The 17919-nt window shown below is 38.1% G+C and overlaps 2 protein-coding genes across 2 annotated transcripts in view; one reads left to right on the top strand and one right to left on the bottom strand.

Moving 5' to 3' along the window:
- Positions 1-73: 73 nt before the first annotated feature.
- Positions 74-5865, bottom strand: LOC117374635 (retinol dehydrogenase 8-like). Its single transcript, XM_033970813.2, has 6 exons — positions 5668-5865; positions 2990-3151; positions 2285-2464; positions 2030-2123; positions 1663-1846; positions 74-1295 (listed from the first exon to the last, which is right to left on the bottom strand). The coding sequence occupies exons 1-6, from the start codon at positions 5771-5773 to the stop codon at positions 1068-1070; spliced, it is 954 nt and encodes a 317-aa protein (XP_033826704.1). The 5' UTR covers positions 5774-5865; the 3' UTR covers positions 74-1067.
- A 1505-nt stretch (positions 5866-7370) lies between these two features.
- LOC117369946 (collagen alpha-1(XI) chain-like) overlaps positions 7371-17919 on the top strand; it is a 39952-nt gene continuing 29403 nt past the window's right edge. The window contains exon 1 of the mRNA XM_055221587.1: positions 7371-7733. Coding sequence (XP_055077562.1) covers positions 7646-7733 — 88 coding nt within the window. The 5' untranslated portion in view covers positions 7371-7645. The remainder of the gene's footprint in view (positions 7734-17919) is intronic.

The following is a 17919-nucleotide window of genomic DNA, read 5'->3' as shown; positions in this document are numbered from 1 at the left end:
TGAGAAATATGCTATTGCTATGCTAAATATGCTAATATGAGCCAAGCTAATTAAAGACAATGGAAATATACTTTAAATATGAATTCCTTTATTGTTATTCATAAAAGCATATCACTCAGACACATAATGACATTTTGGGCATAACATCAAAATAAATTATTAATAAATTAGACGAAACCAATCACATGCGTTATGAGATACCGTACATTAACATGCCAAAATATAAGATAAGACAACCTTTATAACACATGGAAATGTATAGGTCTGCAACTCTAGTGAAATAAAATTGCATAATATAATATGTAGAATCCAAAATATATATTTGAATATCCTGTTTTTCTCAGTCAGTTTTGATTTCTAATATAGTAATCAATCAATATACAGCACTGTTATTTATTTTTTGTTAGTAAGTAAAGCAAATTAATTTGACTATAAGCTGTATGTAGTATGTAAAAGAAAGCAGTAATGTTTGGCACTCCTTTTGAGTTACCTAAACTACAAATTTTCTCTAGACAATAGATGTTAATATAATAATTTAAAATACACCTTATCTTTGAGGTGGGTAGAGTAGTGTACTCAAGTAAGATAATAGTAATATTAATCAAGTACTAGTACAAAGTAGTGGTCCAAAAAATTACTCAAGCAAGAGTAAAAAAGTATTTGGGAAAACTACTATTACTACTAAGTAAGAGTAACTTAAAGAGTAACTGGGGACATAGCATCTGATTTATAATTTGAAGTTAATTTAATGTGAAGGACGAAACACTAAACAGTCCATAAAATCTGGTATTGGACGCAGAAATGAGAAAAAAACTATGTTATTAGGAGTGGTGCAAGAAACATAAATATTCAAATCATTTCATATTGTCAACATAAATCTTTTGTCACTTACAGACTTACTGACAGTGGGAAGAGTAACCAAAACTTGTAAACGGTGTAAATGCATGCTGCTAAAAAAGTATAATTTCTTTAAAAGGTTACTCAAGTAAATGTAACTCAGTAAACCTACTCACTTCGGCACATTAATACTAATAATATGATGTCTATAGTATTTCCCACAGGTTTTTTCAGTTTGGTGACACTGTCCGGCTCCTCAGACAGCCACAGGTCAGGTACTTCATGGCAGTCACACTGATGTGCATCAGAGTGCCCATGTTGAAGAGCATGTGGTAAAACGTATGGACAGACAGGCCTCCAGTCTCATCGGCGTACTTCATCGCCACGATGGGCGTGTACAAACGATTGGTGAGGTTCCGGAAGCGCGGCCTGCTCGCTTCAATCACCTTCTTGGTGCACTGTTAAGACAACAGTAAGTTTGAATGAGGATTTACATAAAGAGTCCATCAATGAAGGAGGGACAGACTTATTCCTGTATGTTAATTAAAAATAATGAATACCAAAATATTGTCACAGGAATATAACTCTTAAGAGGATATTATGAGCAAGGTCCATAACACAATATTATTTTATTTTTTGTAAGACTTGACAGGGTGACATTTACATGACAAATGTGTTTGTTTAGATTTACATATAACCTATATTTTAAATAAATCCTTTCGATGTTGATTTAAGTCTTAATTTCCCTAAAGTTAAGACCTATATATAAATAAACAACTATTCAAACACTATCTGCAACGCCAAGTGCATAAATGTGTCCCATACTTTGGCAATGTCATCCGGAGTCTGTCCCAGTGCCTCAAAGATGTCCAGAGAAGAGGGGAGGTAGATGTCCTTAAAATAGTGCACAGTCTCAGGGTCAGCGCCAGGGCACTCTCTCTGTCGCACCTCCTGTATCATCTTTACTTCAAACTCTGTATGCACTGGGCCTGGCTCAATCAAAGACAAGCTGCACACATACAACATATAAGTTAGCGCTCTATGCTAAGACGCAAAAAAACTACAATAACAATAATGATCTGATCCCTTTACCAACATGTTCTTTTAGTGAAGTCATCAATCCTCTGTTTGATGCAGCTCTATGCTCAAACACAGATTCCATGGAAACATGCAGTAGATGCAAAAAACTTACGTTACGTTAAACTTGAGAAGCTGCACAGCTAAACACTCGCAGAAGCCCTCCATGGCAAATTTGGATGCTGCATAGACATCGTTGAACACCACTCCTGCACAGAAGAAGAGGTTGTAGCCAGGGCTTGACACTTGTCAATCTGCTAATGACATTATGTCCTCTAGTCACTTTGTTTATAATTGTAAATGCTCCATGCTTTACTCCATGTAATAAAAAGGCTTTGTTGGTCTTCTCTCTCTCTCTATGTGGACTCACCCTGCAGACCCATGACGCTGCTCACCACGATGATGTGACCCCCACGCCGCTTCTTCATGTCAGGCATCACCTCTTTGATCATGCGAATCACTCCAAAAAAGTTAGTCTCAAACACCTTCTTCATTTCCTCGATGGGGATGCTCTCCACTGGACCCACCAGGCCTATGCCTGCATTATTAACTGTTTGACAAGACAAGGTATGGATGTCAACATGGAAAACATGTATTATAGCATAGAAGTGCCCAAAATAACCACCCCTTGATTCACAATTATATTTAGCTTGTGAAATATTTTGCATGCTAAAATGTCCTAACTATTAAACTATGCTTAAACCAGGACTAAACCAGTCTAAACCAAGACTTGAACAGGTCTAACTAGGAGGAAACAGAATCAACCATGTCTAAACCAGATATAAACTTGCTCTTGACTCCTGAGTACCACCACCAAGGGTCTCCATACCACAGTTTGAGAAGCACTCATCAGAAGGATGGTGCTGGGCAGTAATTATCCAGGATTCAACTCTTAATGTAGTTATGTAACTCTCATCAAATCCCTATTATATTTGCTTCATTAACTTGATTTAGAAAAAATGTTCACGGAATTTATTTTGGATGGAAACCATACTCAGTATATGAGCGTATGCTAACTAGACCCCTGTTGATCAGATCCTTTCGACACTTATGAAATCCACTGGCTGTGACTCACTGAGGACATCCACGTGACGGTCCTTGATGCTGTTGATGCACTGTTTGACAGACTCATCGCTGCACACGTCCAGCACAGCCAGAGAGAGGGTTTTTCCATAGGTGTCTCCGGCCGCCTCCACCAGCTTGTCCTTTCGCTTCAAGTCTCGCATTGTGGCTATGACTGTGCACAGAGAGGTCACAGGGCCCACACACAGAAGATTACGTAAGAGCAGGTAGACTACTATTATCTACACCCAGTTATGGTAGGCATAAAAAACACATTATAGCAAAACATTGCATGGTGCGAAAAAGTGGATGGTTTTGTGAGATGGAGGGAATGTTAAAGTAAATAACATGTATGAATAAATTCTGAACTACTTACTTGCCTATCTGTCTTTTGTTCACACAATACTGGGCTGTAGTTGAGTACTCAACTCAGGTCGCAACTAATAGATGCACTTAATGTCTCTTAAGAAGGCAGCATTAAAACCATTACATCCACATTTATTAGCATACTTACTGGCATATTTTTGTCACTAGAACTAGATTAGACCTAAGCATGAAATTCACAGTCCATAAGCCACACTTCCAAAAGAACGAAGGCTCTCTAATGAGCCTGTGCAATTCTGCTCTGTATGTTCTTAGCTCTCTCGCTCTCTCTCTCTCTCTCTATACATATATATACACACACACACACACACACACACACACATATATATATATATATATATATATATATATATATATATATATATATATATATATATATATATATATATATATATATATATATATATATATACATATATGTAATGTGGAGGCTGTGCAAAGAGGCCCCTGAGACAATCCAGCACATAACTGCAGGGTGTAAGATGCTGCAGGGAAAGCGAACATGGAGCAGCATAACCAGGTGGCGTGCATAGTGTACAGAAACATCTGTGCATGTATGGACTGGAGACCTCAAGGTCAAGGTGGGAAACACCTCCAAAGGTAATGGAGAATGATCGGCCAAGATCCTGTGGGACTTCCAGATACAGACTGACAGAATGGTGATGGCGAACCAACTGGACATTGTGGTGGTGGATAAACAACAGAGCAAAGCCGCTGTGGTGGACATCACAGTACCAAGTGATGGGAACATCAGGAAAAATGAACATAAGAAACTAGAGAAATAGCAGGGACTCAAAGAAGAACTGGAGAAGGCCTGGAAGGTGAAGACATCAGTGGTGCCCGTGGTCATCAAACCACTAGGGGCAGTGACCCCCAAACTGGAGGAGTGGCTACAGCAGATCCCAGGAAAAACATCAGACACCTCAGTCCAGAAAAGTGCAGTACTAGGAACAGCACTAAATACTAGATACTACGCAGACCCCTCAAGCTCCCAGATCTCTGGTAGAGACCTGGGAGCATGGAAAAAGGATGAGACCACCTGTGGAGGATGAGGACGAGATTTTATATATATATATATATATATATATATATATATATATATATATATATATATATATATATATATATATATATATATATATATATATATATATATATATATATTTATTTATTTATGTATGTATTTATTTATTTTTTTTAATCTGATGCCATGTGGTACAGCTAAGAAGCCATGAGGGGGTCTTCAAGTTTAAAGTGGCCTCTTCCATAAGGCTTGTTCCTTTTTGTGCTGCCAAGCTTATAATTACTGCACATTGTCCTCCAAGTGTGAATTTGTGAATGGATGGGGCACTCCCTTTTTCCACATATTATCTTCAGGCCCTCAGGCTCATTTGGCTCTGCTTTAGCACGCTTCTGCCCAGATAAATGACACTACTTACATCAGACAACCTCAACATCAGTTGATAGTCTGCAAGTGGCCTCACTGCCATTTTGTCAACTAAATGGCTGCTTCTTAGTCATTTTATCTCTCTGCCATAAAAAAGAGAGATGTAAATGTAAGTTCAAATGTATTTAAATTGAATGATATTAATGCACTGGTCTTGTATAATGTTTTTTCTTAGGAATCAATGACACAATTATTCATTCACTCCTCAGTCAATATGATAGTAAGCTTGTTCTAAAATAAACTGTGTAATAAGCTTATCTTCAAGCAGACTGTTAGACCCATGTTTTTGTAGTCATGTTATAACAGACTGTTTATCTGTCAGCCACCCAGAAATAACCCAGCCTGGTTTGCTAACCTGAGCTTTGCAAGGACAGTTAAGCTATGCACAGCTTTAGCCTATTGTCTTAGGTTCGTTGTAGCTTAAGCTGGACTAAAGGTTAAACAAATGCATAAGATATGGTAAGGGTCACATAAAGTAAGATTTTTTTAGATTAATGTATTTTAAAGCTAAATTTATGAGTAGTGATAAACTGTACATGATTTATAATTTGCAATGTAGCCTCCATCTACCTTTCTCTCTGGATATGACATCTTTTAGTTTTTAGTTTTGACAAGTGAAGGAACTTATTGTCAATTCTCCATACTACAAAACAGAAGGGAACATCAGTTAAGAAGGTAAGGTTAAGAAGGTTAAGAAGATGGGCCTTAAACAGATTTTTTGCTCTTGTAGTCTGCCAAAACCTAAAATAGCACATAAAATGCCTTGTTACGCAATGTGTATTTGAATTGACCTGCTTTGCTCTGAACTAACATATCTCTGTATTCCCTTAGACCACACAGACACAGGCCAGTGCACTTACCATGGTAGCGCTTCTGCTCATCTTTGGCCAGCATCACAGCCATGCGCAGGCCGATCCCAGAGGAGCAGCCCGTGATGAGCACCACTTTCTGTCCAGGGCTGGCCATGGCTCCTGTGACTCTGCCCCGGGACGCTGCGAAGGCTGAGTTGTGCCGATGTGAGAGTCCATAAGAGGATTCACGCTGTGTGTCACATGGTCTCACACAGGGATTATCTAACAGAGCACATACACTCACAGTAAGTATGAGAGCACAAAGAGACCAGTGCTCTTCAGCTGTGTAAATGTATTCATGTGAAAACCCTGCCCCAACTTGACACCTGTGCCTCTAGTACTGCCAGTGCATTCACCTCATCACTCAATGTTAGTAATAGGCTTCAGAGCGCACAACCTCCAAATGTTTAACAGGGATATGGCGCCACCCAATGGTCAGCTATTAGATTACCGTGAAGCAAACTTCATAAATGATTTCTAGAAGGCTGCCGCTGATAACAGGGTATATACTAAGGATATGACAGGCCTATATATTACATAGTAAAGTACTATGTAATAAAAAAGCACAGATATACAAACTGTTTTTTCTATAATAGAAAATGCCGGTGTAATCCCTCAGTCATCCAGGTGATCAATTCAATTCTGTCAACTAGACAAAAAAACAGTTTCACTTTTTTGTTGACATAATTGAATTTTTATTATTTTATTACTACATAATAGACAATCCAAACAAGGAGCATCGCACCTAAATTTGACTGTCCACACTAAATGATCATAAATATAAATCTATTTATAATCTGTTGTGTGGGGTGTGAGGGAGTGCAGCTCCCAGCACAAGGTTGAAATCATAACCTGCAGCAAAAGATGTAAATCCTATGGAAAAATGCCTGGAATCTGTTGTATGGCTGTGCATTTAATATTTATGTTGACAGACTAAACATCAATGCACGTTTAACAAGCAGTCAGGTGTTGTAAACCAATTCATTTAACTCAAAAGTCAACATAAGTACATAATGTAAACACAATTCATATTTTAATTTAAAATTATTCTAACCATGATTTTTTATAAGCAACAATATGAGCAGCTAATGGAACAAATATTGACATTTACCAAATAATGACACATTATATCGCACAGGCACATATATCACAGCAACATTAAAATGACACATGTGCACCACATCCATCACATGTTTCTCACGTGTCATTTGCCTCGGTAATGACTCTGTAGGAGCTGTCACTTAGTAAGGTTTAACATAGCTCATAATCACTGAGTCTATAGGAAGGATACGGTGTGTTTGGAGCAAGTGTGGTGGGCAAACACAGACAGGCTGTGGAATTTGGAATCTGCAGGAGCATATTTTTATTAGTCGGGCAGCGCGCTGTCCTGTCCCAGCATGCTTTGTGTGCATGTGTGTGAAAGGCAATAATGTAACTCGAGTGTACATTTTTTTTTTTTCTATCGTTTGTGGTCTATCCATTACACTGCGGGTGTAAACCAGTAAAATAGCTGCGTCTTAATTAGAGTTACACACCTTTTACAGCGTGCACTGGTGTCCTATGCCCTCGCCATCACTCACCAGTGCACTAATAACACGTATTATTGACAACAGTAATGATTAGGCCTCTCCTCACTAGGCCACGAGTGTCAGCCTGGAGTGTGCAGGGCCGAGGGAGGGGTCCGTCAGAGGAGGTCCCGGAGAGGAGAGGGGAGAGAAAGTGAGGAGAGTTCTCTGGGGGAAAGAGCTATACACCTTCTGAGATAAAGGGATACTCTCCTGCTCTGCGCCTCCTTTCCGTCCTCTAACAACTGCAGAAGGTCACTCCGGAATACAGGGACCGTGGGTCGCACTTATCAGGCGCCATATGCACACGCGCTCTTAATTGGCAGCTGTGGGAGCACGCGCAGAGTGTCGTGCGTAAAGCCCGGTGTGCGTGAAGCAGGTGTCCAGCGGAGGGTCGGCGTGACCAGGTAGCGTGCTCCGTGATGGAGCCCAAACATAGACCTATGTGGACCCTGATGCATCATACGTGGCTGCTGTTGCTGCTGGTGACGCTCCCCTCATCCAGGGCAGGTGAGAAGCGCTAAGGAAAAAAGCTTAACGGCCTGGCTAAACCCATTTGGATGGTGATTGTCTCAGCATTATTTTGCTGACGTCTGTTATTGTTACGATTGATTGATTGATTCTACCACTATTTCTACCACAGCTATTGAAGTGAAAAACTTAGTCAAGTACATATGACTTGCGCGTTTTTCCAATTATTAGGCTACTTAATTTGGTAGAATAATGTCCGTAGTAAATATTTATCATATTTTTGCATCGCTCAGATGGATGGGGTCTCTCCTATTTAAGAATATGGTTTCTATACAGTTATGGAGTTCACATCTGCTGCCCATGTCCCACTCTAGGAAGTAAAATTATAAACTACACCTAACAATTAAAGCCAGGTTACTAGTTTGTTTTGTTTTTCTATTTTTGTTTTGTTTTACTTGTTTACTTGTTTGGTTTTTTTTAGCAAAATCTTAAATGTATTTAAAACCGGTCATGTACACCTCAAGTGGTCTCTTTGCCTATATAATGCCTTTGCATTTATTTTAAACTGAGAGCTTCGTGTCACAGTCCAGCCTCGAGAAACACATTTTAGATTTTAATTACACCTTTTACAGCAATGTTCTGTTAAACTCCACTGACATTACTATATCATCCTTTATCCAATATAGGAAATAGTAAATAGTTGGACTATTCTTGAAAGCAATTTCCTTTCAGTTATTGATTTCGGCTTTGACCCTGGCAGATTTTGTCATGTCTTGTCTTTAAGTGTAATCTCTCCAACGTGAACCTGCTTCTCGTGAGCTGCAGAGGCCATGCACATCACTTAAGACAGTGAAAGGTTTATGCTTCTTTGTCTGGACTTGTCCCTCCATACCTGCATTAGTGCATAGAGCAGCATACAGCAGGGGAACAAGGGCAAAGGGACTATAGCTAGTCAAAGAAGCTATGCTGCCTGCAGCGATCTCTCCAGGGTCTGGAGTTTCTCTGCAGTCATATGGACCTCATCTTTGAGAGGCTGGTAGTGTCAGGCTCACAGCACATTGGGACATTTGCAAAACATGTCTTTGAACTTGAGGATCTGCTTAAATTCAACCTGAAATGTATATAATCTAGGCAGTGTGGTTTGCAAGACCTACTATGAATGTCATTGCATTTTTTTTTTACCAGACTAATACATTTGTAAGGCAGCCTTATTAAAGATAGTATTTAATGTTGATTGAAGCCAAATACTTGAGCTCAGATGGCATACACACAGGCACGTTTTATCCACCTGCTCAGACTGACCTTCTGCATGAGTAATATCACACATATACCGTTGTTCACAAGCTGCTCTGGAAGCCTAAAATGACTTGGACTTTTTGTTCTTTTTTGTGTTTATGCCACTTTCACCAGCTTGCCTGTCAAGGACATTAGTGCAGTGACTAATTTGACCTTTGGATCTTCAGGGTCATCTGGGGTCAGAACTTAAGGCCTTCAGTGTCGTCCACCTGGCGGGCAGAATAAAACATTTAAAGGTCCTGCAGATGACCTAGAAGCACACCCCAGGATTTTGAGATCCTTTTTTGCATCTGTAAACCACAACCTTCTTTTTTGCATGGAAAAAATCTGAGTAGTAAAGGTTGTCAAAATAAATATTGTCAAATTAGAGTAGTGTTAGTGTAATGGAATGCACACATTTGAAAAGACTAACAAATAAACAAGAACACAATAACTAAATTCTGTAAATGATCCAATGACGGTTTTGTGAACAGCTTTTTATATAAAATGCAAACATTTCCAACTCTGGTTTGTAAATCTCTATTATATAACTCATCTGGTGGAGATCATTATCTGTATCCATCTATTTAACTACCATTGTTTTTATTGCAGAATAAAAATGCATTCTTGCTGTGAGCATGCTTGCCTCCACAGATCTGGCTTGTGACTTGGTCTGGTGTCATTATCTACTTGTATCCTTGGTGATAGATATGATTAATGTCATACTGTGGAACATTCCAGATAAAGCATATTGAAATGACACCTCAATAGAGATAAGCATAAACAGTTACATAGTGCATTTAGTGGATGCTTTCTCAACTTTTTTGCAATCTTTTATTTATTTATTTTAGTTTTTTGATTGCACTAAAACATAGAAAACCACGTGTCTTTAATGTTGTTCCTTTGACTCTAATATTCCACAGGATGGCATAAAACATATCTATCTTCATGGTATAATGCAGCTGATGCACTTCCAGAAAGTTGCAAACTGTTCCCTTAAGGAAATTGGATCTGGAAATGTGACCATGACCTCCAGTGGCATGATGATGCTGTCATTTGTTGATGTCCTGTTTGCTGTTGCACACCTGGATGTCAATGTCCTTTGTGAGTTATGATGGTGGTGTCAAAAATGTGTCAACTCAGTCATAGGTGTCACAGTCCGGCCTCAGGTGGTTCAGACCAAGTGAGTCAGGTTGACCCCTACACGCCCCCTACTAAAGACTCCATCGAGCTTGCTGCTGAGGACATTATACTAATTGAAGTCTTTACAATTTGCCAAATGTCACCATTCTGGGACATTTGTGAAATTGTACTACTTTCACTTAGTAATGATTGATAATTAATTCATCATACTTAATGTTATCATTAAGTATGACTACTTAATGAATCACTGAAACTGGATGAACATAACAAAAGCAAGAGAAGAACTTGCTGCATCAATAACACAGGACATGTGTGGACCACATGTATGTGCCCCACTAGTACTGCACATGCACCCTTCTTAACCTTGGTTCATAGTATTGCTGTTGTTATCCCTCTGCCATTTTCTTTAATGGCATTAACTCATAGCTTACAACTCCATGGGTGTTTTGCTACTTGAATATATGACCAACTACAATATATTTTGAGGATTTCGCATAATATAGTGAAGGAAAATGTACTTTTTGAAAGCTTAAAAAGCTTACCTTTACTTTCGTTTGTGTATGTTTCTGTAATCATATGCAGTCCTTCTCGTAGTCACACCTCATTCTCCATAAAGCTTCTTTGTCCAGATATCTGTTGTTGCCCCGTTTGACACCTACTGTGATTTGGGACCTTTTTCTATTAACTTGTTTAACTCTTTAAAAACGTGTTATTTATGTGTTCTGCCCACTTAAGCCCCAAATAGCGCTCACTTTAAATGAATATATATCAAAGTTGTACTATTTCACATTGTTTGTTCTAACTATTGTTTTTGCCCGTATTCATCAAAGTTAGAATTTTTTTCGTCTGAAGTCAGACTTTACTGAACTTTGTTCCATTTTCTTCTGTTTATTAACTGTTTAAGTATATATATTCTTTGCTAACCATGGCCAAGTGTTTATTAGTAAAACTGTTCCTGGGTGTTATATTACTTTAGTTTTATATGTGCCACCAGATACAGGCCTTGTGCAATGTCTTCTTTTTATCATTACATGTCATTATTGACTAAAGCTGGGGGTATTGTGTCTACATATATTTTAAGTTGTATTAAAGGAAGTTGTGATGTACAAAGTAGTATAAAAACAAAACGCACACTATAAAACCTTTCAGTTGAATAAAAAATACATATTCTTGACAAACAATAAACCATGATGGTGTAGATAAAACACCATTGTATTTGTATTGTTCTGTTTGACGTCAGAGATCTGTCCTTCACATACTGTTTACATTTGTGGTTAAAACCAATCAAGACCTACAAACATACATCTCAGAATGACAGTGGCCAATAAAAGTGTGGCTTCTGCTCAGCTCAGAAACATCCCTATAAAGCCTAAACAACAAGGGCCACAGTGCTGTGTTGAGTCTGAATACGGATGGGAAACACGTGGAGTGATATCACTGGCTGGAAGGGAGCCAGAGGACTGCTTGGCCTACATTGGATTTCATTAATATTTATGGCTCATTAGTCTTCATAAGTTTTATACCGGATGTTTACCTATTTTATTTCTAGCTACTTAACCATGTTTTCTAGCTGTATAATTACAAGGAGAAACTGGAACTTTGGCATAAATAAATTTCCATTGTTCTCCATTGTTCTGAAAAACTCTTTCCAGGTTAGAAATATAGCAGGCATGTTGCTCCTTTCCAAGCTGTTCATTTGCAGTAACTGGCCTAAAACATGTCTTTAGAAAAGGTTTGTAGTGATTTGTGGCAAGTTTCCTTGTAATTTACATTGTCACTGGGTACACATATGAGCTTGCTGCAGTTGTGAGTGAGTGTTTTTCAGAGAAATCTAGCGTGTTACAAAAGATTACTTAGTGTGGTATTTACACTGCTCACTGGAAATAATTATTTTGGTTGGCGTGTAGGTAATTTTAGTGCATGTTTTGGTGCCTACGCTGTTTGACACATACCGGTAATTGTTTCCTCACAAATAGCCTCATTTAAGACTTCTCACAGTGAATGACATATTTTGCCCTATACAAAGCGATGCAAATGACAGAGTACAAGATGAGAGTGCTTCACTGGGTCGATGGGTGTGGAAAAAAACTGGGAAACCATCAGGTGCTGTCCTAGGACCAGTGGTGGAATGTAACTAAGTAAAAGTAGTAAAGTACTGTACACAAGTATAATTTTTAGGTATGTGTAGTTTTCTTAAGTACAATTTACAGTGTATACTTTTTACTTTTACTTCAGTACATTTGAGAGCAGTATCTGTACTTTCTACTCCATTACATTTTTGAACTGGACTGAAAAGTATAAAGTACTTTTCATATGATTTTTAGGGGCTATTTTCACCATGTTCGTGGTAACATTCTGACACAGACAAAAAATTGAGAAATGGATTTGCATTGTTGACCAAACTCTGTATCATTTTGAATTAATATCACAACATTTAACACTTAAAGTTACAATACTTGTGTGAAATACTTTTACTTTTTACTCTTAAATTACACTTTTAAATGGGTACTCTATATTTATTTTACGGACTATAAGTCATCATTTCACATCTTTGCTATTGTCACACTGACAACCGTGCGAGGGCACTCTAGGCTTATGCACCAGTGTGACAGCCACATGGAAGCGGCACTTCATTTACTTCCGGAGCAGGCGGTGTTGTTCAGAAGCGACACCGAGGATGAAGAATTCAATGGATTTAGTGATTTGGAGTGAGATCGAGAGTAAACCTGTTAGCTTGTTTTTTATGCTTTAGTTATCTGATTAACTATTAATATCTAACGTTAACATACCAGACATGTATTCAGTTTACTGTCCATGCTTCATGTAGCTGAATAAATATGTGTTATGTAACGGTCAGTTATATGTGTTACAGGTCACTAGTTTGACCAATAGATGGCACTGGAGTGTTTGTAATACCTGTAAGAAAATTTACTTAACTTGTTTTCTTTTAAACTTTTCATATTTAATTTCCCCTTATTTATTTCCCCTTCATTTATAAGACCATAAAGGTGATCATTTTTCATTTGGAACAATATTGTAAATGTTAAGTTTATCATAAGTTTAGTTTAAGGTCGCAAAAACTACTCCCTGTTTTCCGGTTCAGCTTTTGTTGCTTTTATGTGAAGTCTTACCAAAGCACTATTCAAGAAACAATTGGGAAGTAAAATATAAAGTGTTTGGTTCACGGTTTGTTTACTAGCAGGCCAAAGTGGTATGTGTATTTTCCATGCGTTCATATGCAATTTTGTGTGTACAGTGGTCCCTCATTTATTGCAGGGGTTACATTCTAAAAATAAACTGCAGTAGGCGAAATCCGCGAAGTAGACTTTTCTCAGACAGGCATTAGCATTTTCTCACATTCTTCTCTTGTTTAATTAATTAATAGTGACTCATGTGTATTTCACAGTTCCTCTGACTGTGCCTCTTTGTCCTGGCGCTGTCCCTCTGTGGTGTCGATCGGACATTCATTTGTCTGAACACATTCTGTACTGTACAGGTGACACGGCACGGAGGAGACTGACTGACAATGGTCTACAGTCCTTTAGCCAATCAGGACGCAGAGCACAATGTGCATTCATACACTGTAAAAAAAGCATGCAAAATTGCACAAAAAGAATCCGTGAAACAGCGAGACGGTGAAAGGTGAACAATATAGTGAGGGACAACTGTATATGTAATATGAGCCAGAGCTTATGCTATATTTTGTGTTTGCTAATTCTATGGTGTGAGCTGTGATGAAGAAGTAAGACCACAGTAAACATGAGCGAAAAGAACTCTCGTGTCTCTCGTGTTTGTGGACAAGCTGCATATGTTATGTTATTGTAGTTATCTGATTAACTGTTGATATCTTATGCTAACATACCAGACACATGTTCAGTTTGCTGTCTATGTGTTACGTTAGCGTGCTGTACTGCTATTCAGCCTATTGTTCTCTATTTTATTGTTATTATTATAACTTGCCTTTGAAGATAAAATGTCTGTTCTTGGTCTTGGATTTTGTAAAAATAAATTCCCCCAAAAAATGTGACTTATAGCCCAGTGCAACTTATAAATGTTTTTTTGTTTTTTTTTCTTCATTATTACGCATTTTTTCCATGGTGAGACTTATACTACGGACGTATAGTCCGGAAAATACGGTATATACTTAAGTAGATTTTTTTGTGTGATACTTTTACTTGGGTCACTTTTTACCTTTGTACCTGTAAAAACTTGAGTACTTCTTGTACCCCCGACTAGAACATTTGTTTTATGTTGCACTGTGATGCTGAAGCAAGTACCTATTCCTAGGCAATAAAACTTATTCTGATTCTGAGGATGAACAGCTTAACTGTTGTATTACTGCAACTACAATTTGCTTTTTTAATAAAGAGAAGTAAAAGGGGGCAGAAAAATCCAAAGGAGGAGAGTCCTTTATTTTACAATATGTAAATGTCCTGTATTTGGCTGTAAAAATGTGTTTTCCATTGTGAATGAATGTGGGGTGCCAACATACCAGATCAGGTCTATGCAACTTGCTGCCTTCCAAATATTCAAAAATGTTCTTTTGTTTACTGGATTAGTTAGTCCTGGTTTAGACCTGGTTTTGCTCTCAGTTAGTACTAGTTTAGTCCTGGTTTGTTGCTGGTTTAGTCTGTTTAATGCTGCCTTGGACCTGTATATAGTCTTTTTGGGTTTGTTCGGGTTCAGACCCAGTTGATACTAGTCCTAGTTTAATACTGTGGGGTCAGTACTGGATTGGCAATTTTCTTTTATATTTTATTTTTCACAAAAATTCCAGTGTAGCAGTTGTTGTTATGTTAATATTATTGAAACAGATCTAGTGTTGGGGATATTTTGTGCAACCCCAAACTGTGGTGGAAGTGCGTGCCCTTGGCTCAAAAGGTCATGGCCCTCTAAAAAAATCTGTCTAGTAAATGCCTAGAGTAGATCGAAATTCTGGACACAAAGGGGTAGTTTGTGACTTTAAATGTGGTCTTAAATTTATGAACTTCACAAACAGTGATTATTTTATGATGACTGACCTCATTTGCTGAGATCCTTACAGCACTTTGGAATGAAATGATGGCATGTGAAGCAAATGTCTCTAGGCAAGACACTTGCCCAGAGACAAGACACAAACATGGCTGTTTGAGAAGAACTGTGGTGGAAAAACTTGAAAGCAGTTTTTCTATTAATTGTGACATTTAATACTTGACATTTACATTGTCCAAAAGAGAGACCTAAAGATCTTGGTCCTGTAGTACTTTATGGGCAGTGACTCTAGACTACATTCTGTTGATAACAGTTCAGCTTAAAAGCCTTGTCTCCAGCAGCACAGTTAAATGTTTTTGTTTTTTTCAGCAGGTTCAGCTTCAAAGTGTCTATATGACACAAAATCCAAGAACAACACATATCCATCTACAGCAACGTGCAGCTGTCCAAGAATCATTTGAGGCCTGTCATTGACAAATATTGATCTAGCCTTTGATGTATTTAGAAGGAGCACAGATGTTCATACTGCTCAAGAAAAGACACGATTTGGACTGAAACGTGGCGTTTTAAATTGAGCTGATATTTGAACGCCCTGCCGTGGATTCCTATTGCATTCGTGTGTTTGCATATCTCCTTTACCATCTCTGTCACTCTGAGTAGGTATGCTCATGTGCTTTTTGTGAGATATTCAGTATGGAGCTTTGATGAGAGCCAGCTGAAGGAGACAGAACAGAAACATATGGGCCATTTACCCGCTTGTCTTTCTTCGCCTCAAGTCCAGTCTGACTCTCTAGGACTGTGTAAGATTGTGGTGTGGAGATGGGTCACAAAAACAGTGTCATGGCAACTTCCTGAGGCTTTCACCCGAGGCAATGGTGTTGTAAAGAAGAGCTGCCAATGCTGTGATGTCTCGCTGTGTTTGGGTGAAGTTCTGTTAAACATTAGTTCTTGTTTCTGCAAAAGGCATGTTATTTTATTGCATTCTTTACCATTTCTGGGATAATGACAGATTAATCACAAACACACATGTACAGTCACACAAACAACACCTAGCTCTCACACATACACAGACACACATCTGGTGTCCATAACACATTGTGTGTTTTACTTAAGTGCCCACTAGCTTGTGTCATCATGCAAAAGGTCTTGTCTATTCTGAATTGACAAAACCACAGGATGAGAGATAAAACATCCTCAACTAAAAACCTAGTCCAGATGTCTGCCTTTGAAACCTTTGTTACTAAAAACACAAAAGTGATGTTATTGCATTGAATCCATTCAGGGTTTTTTCTGCCTATGAGGCTATAATGCAAGCAAAGATAAACCTGAAGGCACAAAAAAGTACAAATTTTAAACACGTCCTCGGGCTTTACCATTTGAGAACGTTTCAGAACAAGTCTATAGAGGTGTGTGGTTTAGTGGGTCTATTATGCAAAATTGACTTTTTAGAGGTTTTAATCATGTTCTCCAATTTAATTTTATTTATACATGTAGCATCCGGCAACATCGCGTAGCCATTTTGGCACAAATGAGGCCGACAGCTGTGTGGCTCTTTGTTGTGATTTATGGAGATGTCACAGACTTGTTACTTTTTTAAACTTATTTTAGATCAAAATTTAGATTTAAAATGTCCTAAATATAACGTAATGAATAGCGTGTGTCATAGATTATAACTATATATCAGACACAAGCAAAATTTCTGGCTTTACAATAATTCAGTGGCAAACCGTGCCCTCTTGACCTTCAGACACTAATATTTACAAATACAGCTATCAGTAAAGTCACAACCACAAGATGCAGAGACCAATGCACTTGGAACATGATCCATGCGGAATATCCACTATCACTGATGATATTGATGATGATAACCACTGATGATATTGCCCACAAGTCTTAATGCTTAGTATATGCATAAAAACATGAGAGCCACGACGCGCCGCTAGTCTCCACACACTTCCCCACAAATAATCTGCTGATTGAAACAACCACATGATCCCACCCACAGAATCAGAATGAGCTCAGACATCAACAACTGAACACAGTTTTAATGACACATGATTTTCCTTTATGTTTTCTCATTAGCTGTAATCCTAGTGACTGCTCATAGATTTCATTTATAAGGTGCACCACACTGTTACTATGTCACACTCACTGCTGTTGTCTGCACAGATGAGTAGTTCAACAGTTCATTCATTCTGTTCTCCATGAGGTCGGAGTGACAGTAAATCCTTTGTTGGTAGTACTGTTGTTTTTAGGTGCACTTTTGAATGTGTCAGAATTTACATAGCAAACACAGACAGCTCCTCTTTGAAAATAAATCCCATTACTAGTCCAAATGAAAAATATAAACAAAAGCATCTTCTCATTATTCCTTTTTCTTAAAGTTTTCCAAAAGTGAAATGCAGATCAAGGTAGCCATCAATAAACTTTTAATACAAGCAAAACAGTGAGGCACCAGCTGGGAGATTCTGATTGGTCAGTTCCAACACCAGGGCCCTCTGCACGCTGTCTGCAGGCCAAGCAGATGAATGAGCATTTTTGAACATGTAACCCTCAAAATAACACCAAATCTGATTGAAAGCTGTAGTTTTCTGTACTTAGGACATTTCTCCTTCTTATTTATTTAATGTTTGATAGAAATATAGCCTTATGGTTATGATTTTATTGATATATTCAATAATATTTATAATATTAAATGTATCATTTATATGTTGAAATATTTAGGCCTTCTGTGACTGTTCCTCTCTACAATAATTGCGTTAATTAATAAATGTTGGTACAGACTCCCAGCAAGTATCCATGTCAGTGATGGGAGGGAGAAAATTGTGTATTTGTT

This window comes from Periophthalmus magnuspinnatus, chromosome 1, assembly GCF_009829125.3.
Source record: "Periophthalmus magnuspinnatus isolate fPerMag1 chromosome 1, fPerMag1.2.pri, whole genome shotgun sequence".
Classification (NCBI taxonomy): domain Eukaryota; kingdom Metazoa; phylum Chordata; class Actinopteri; order Gobiiformes; family Gobiidae; genus Periophthalmus; species Periophthalmus magnuspinnatus.
The sequence above is the reverse complement of the archived record's forward strand: the minus strand, read 5'-3'. Positions and strand labels throughout refer to the sequence as shown.

Excerpts from the sequence above, each read along its gene's own strand:
- LOC117374635 (XM_033970813.2), bottom strand. The coding sequence starts at position 5,773 with ATGGCCAGCCCTGGACAGAAAGTGGTGCTCATCACGGGCTGCTCCTCT. Across the intron at positions 3,152-5,667 it reads TGAGCAGAAGCGCTACCATG|TCATAGCCACAATGCGAGAC; the intron begins GTAAGTGCACTG and ends CTCTGTGCACAG. Across the intron at positions 1,847-2,029 it reads CTTCTCAAGTTTAACGTAAC|CTTGTCTTTGATTGAGCCAG; the intron begins GTAAGTTTTTTG and ends GTATGTGTGCAG.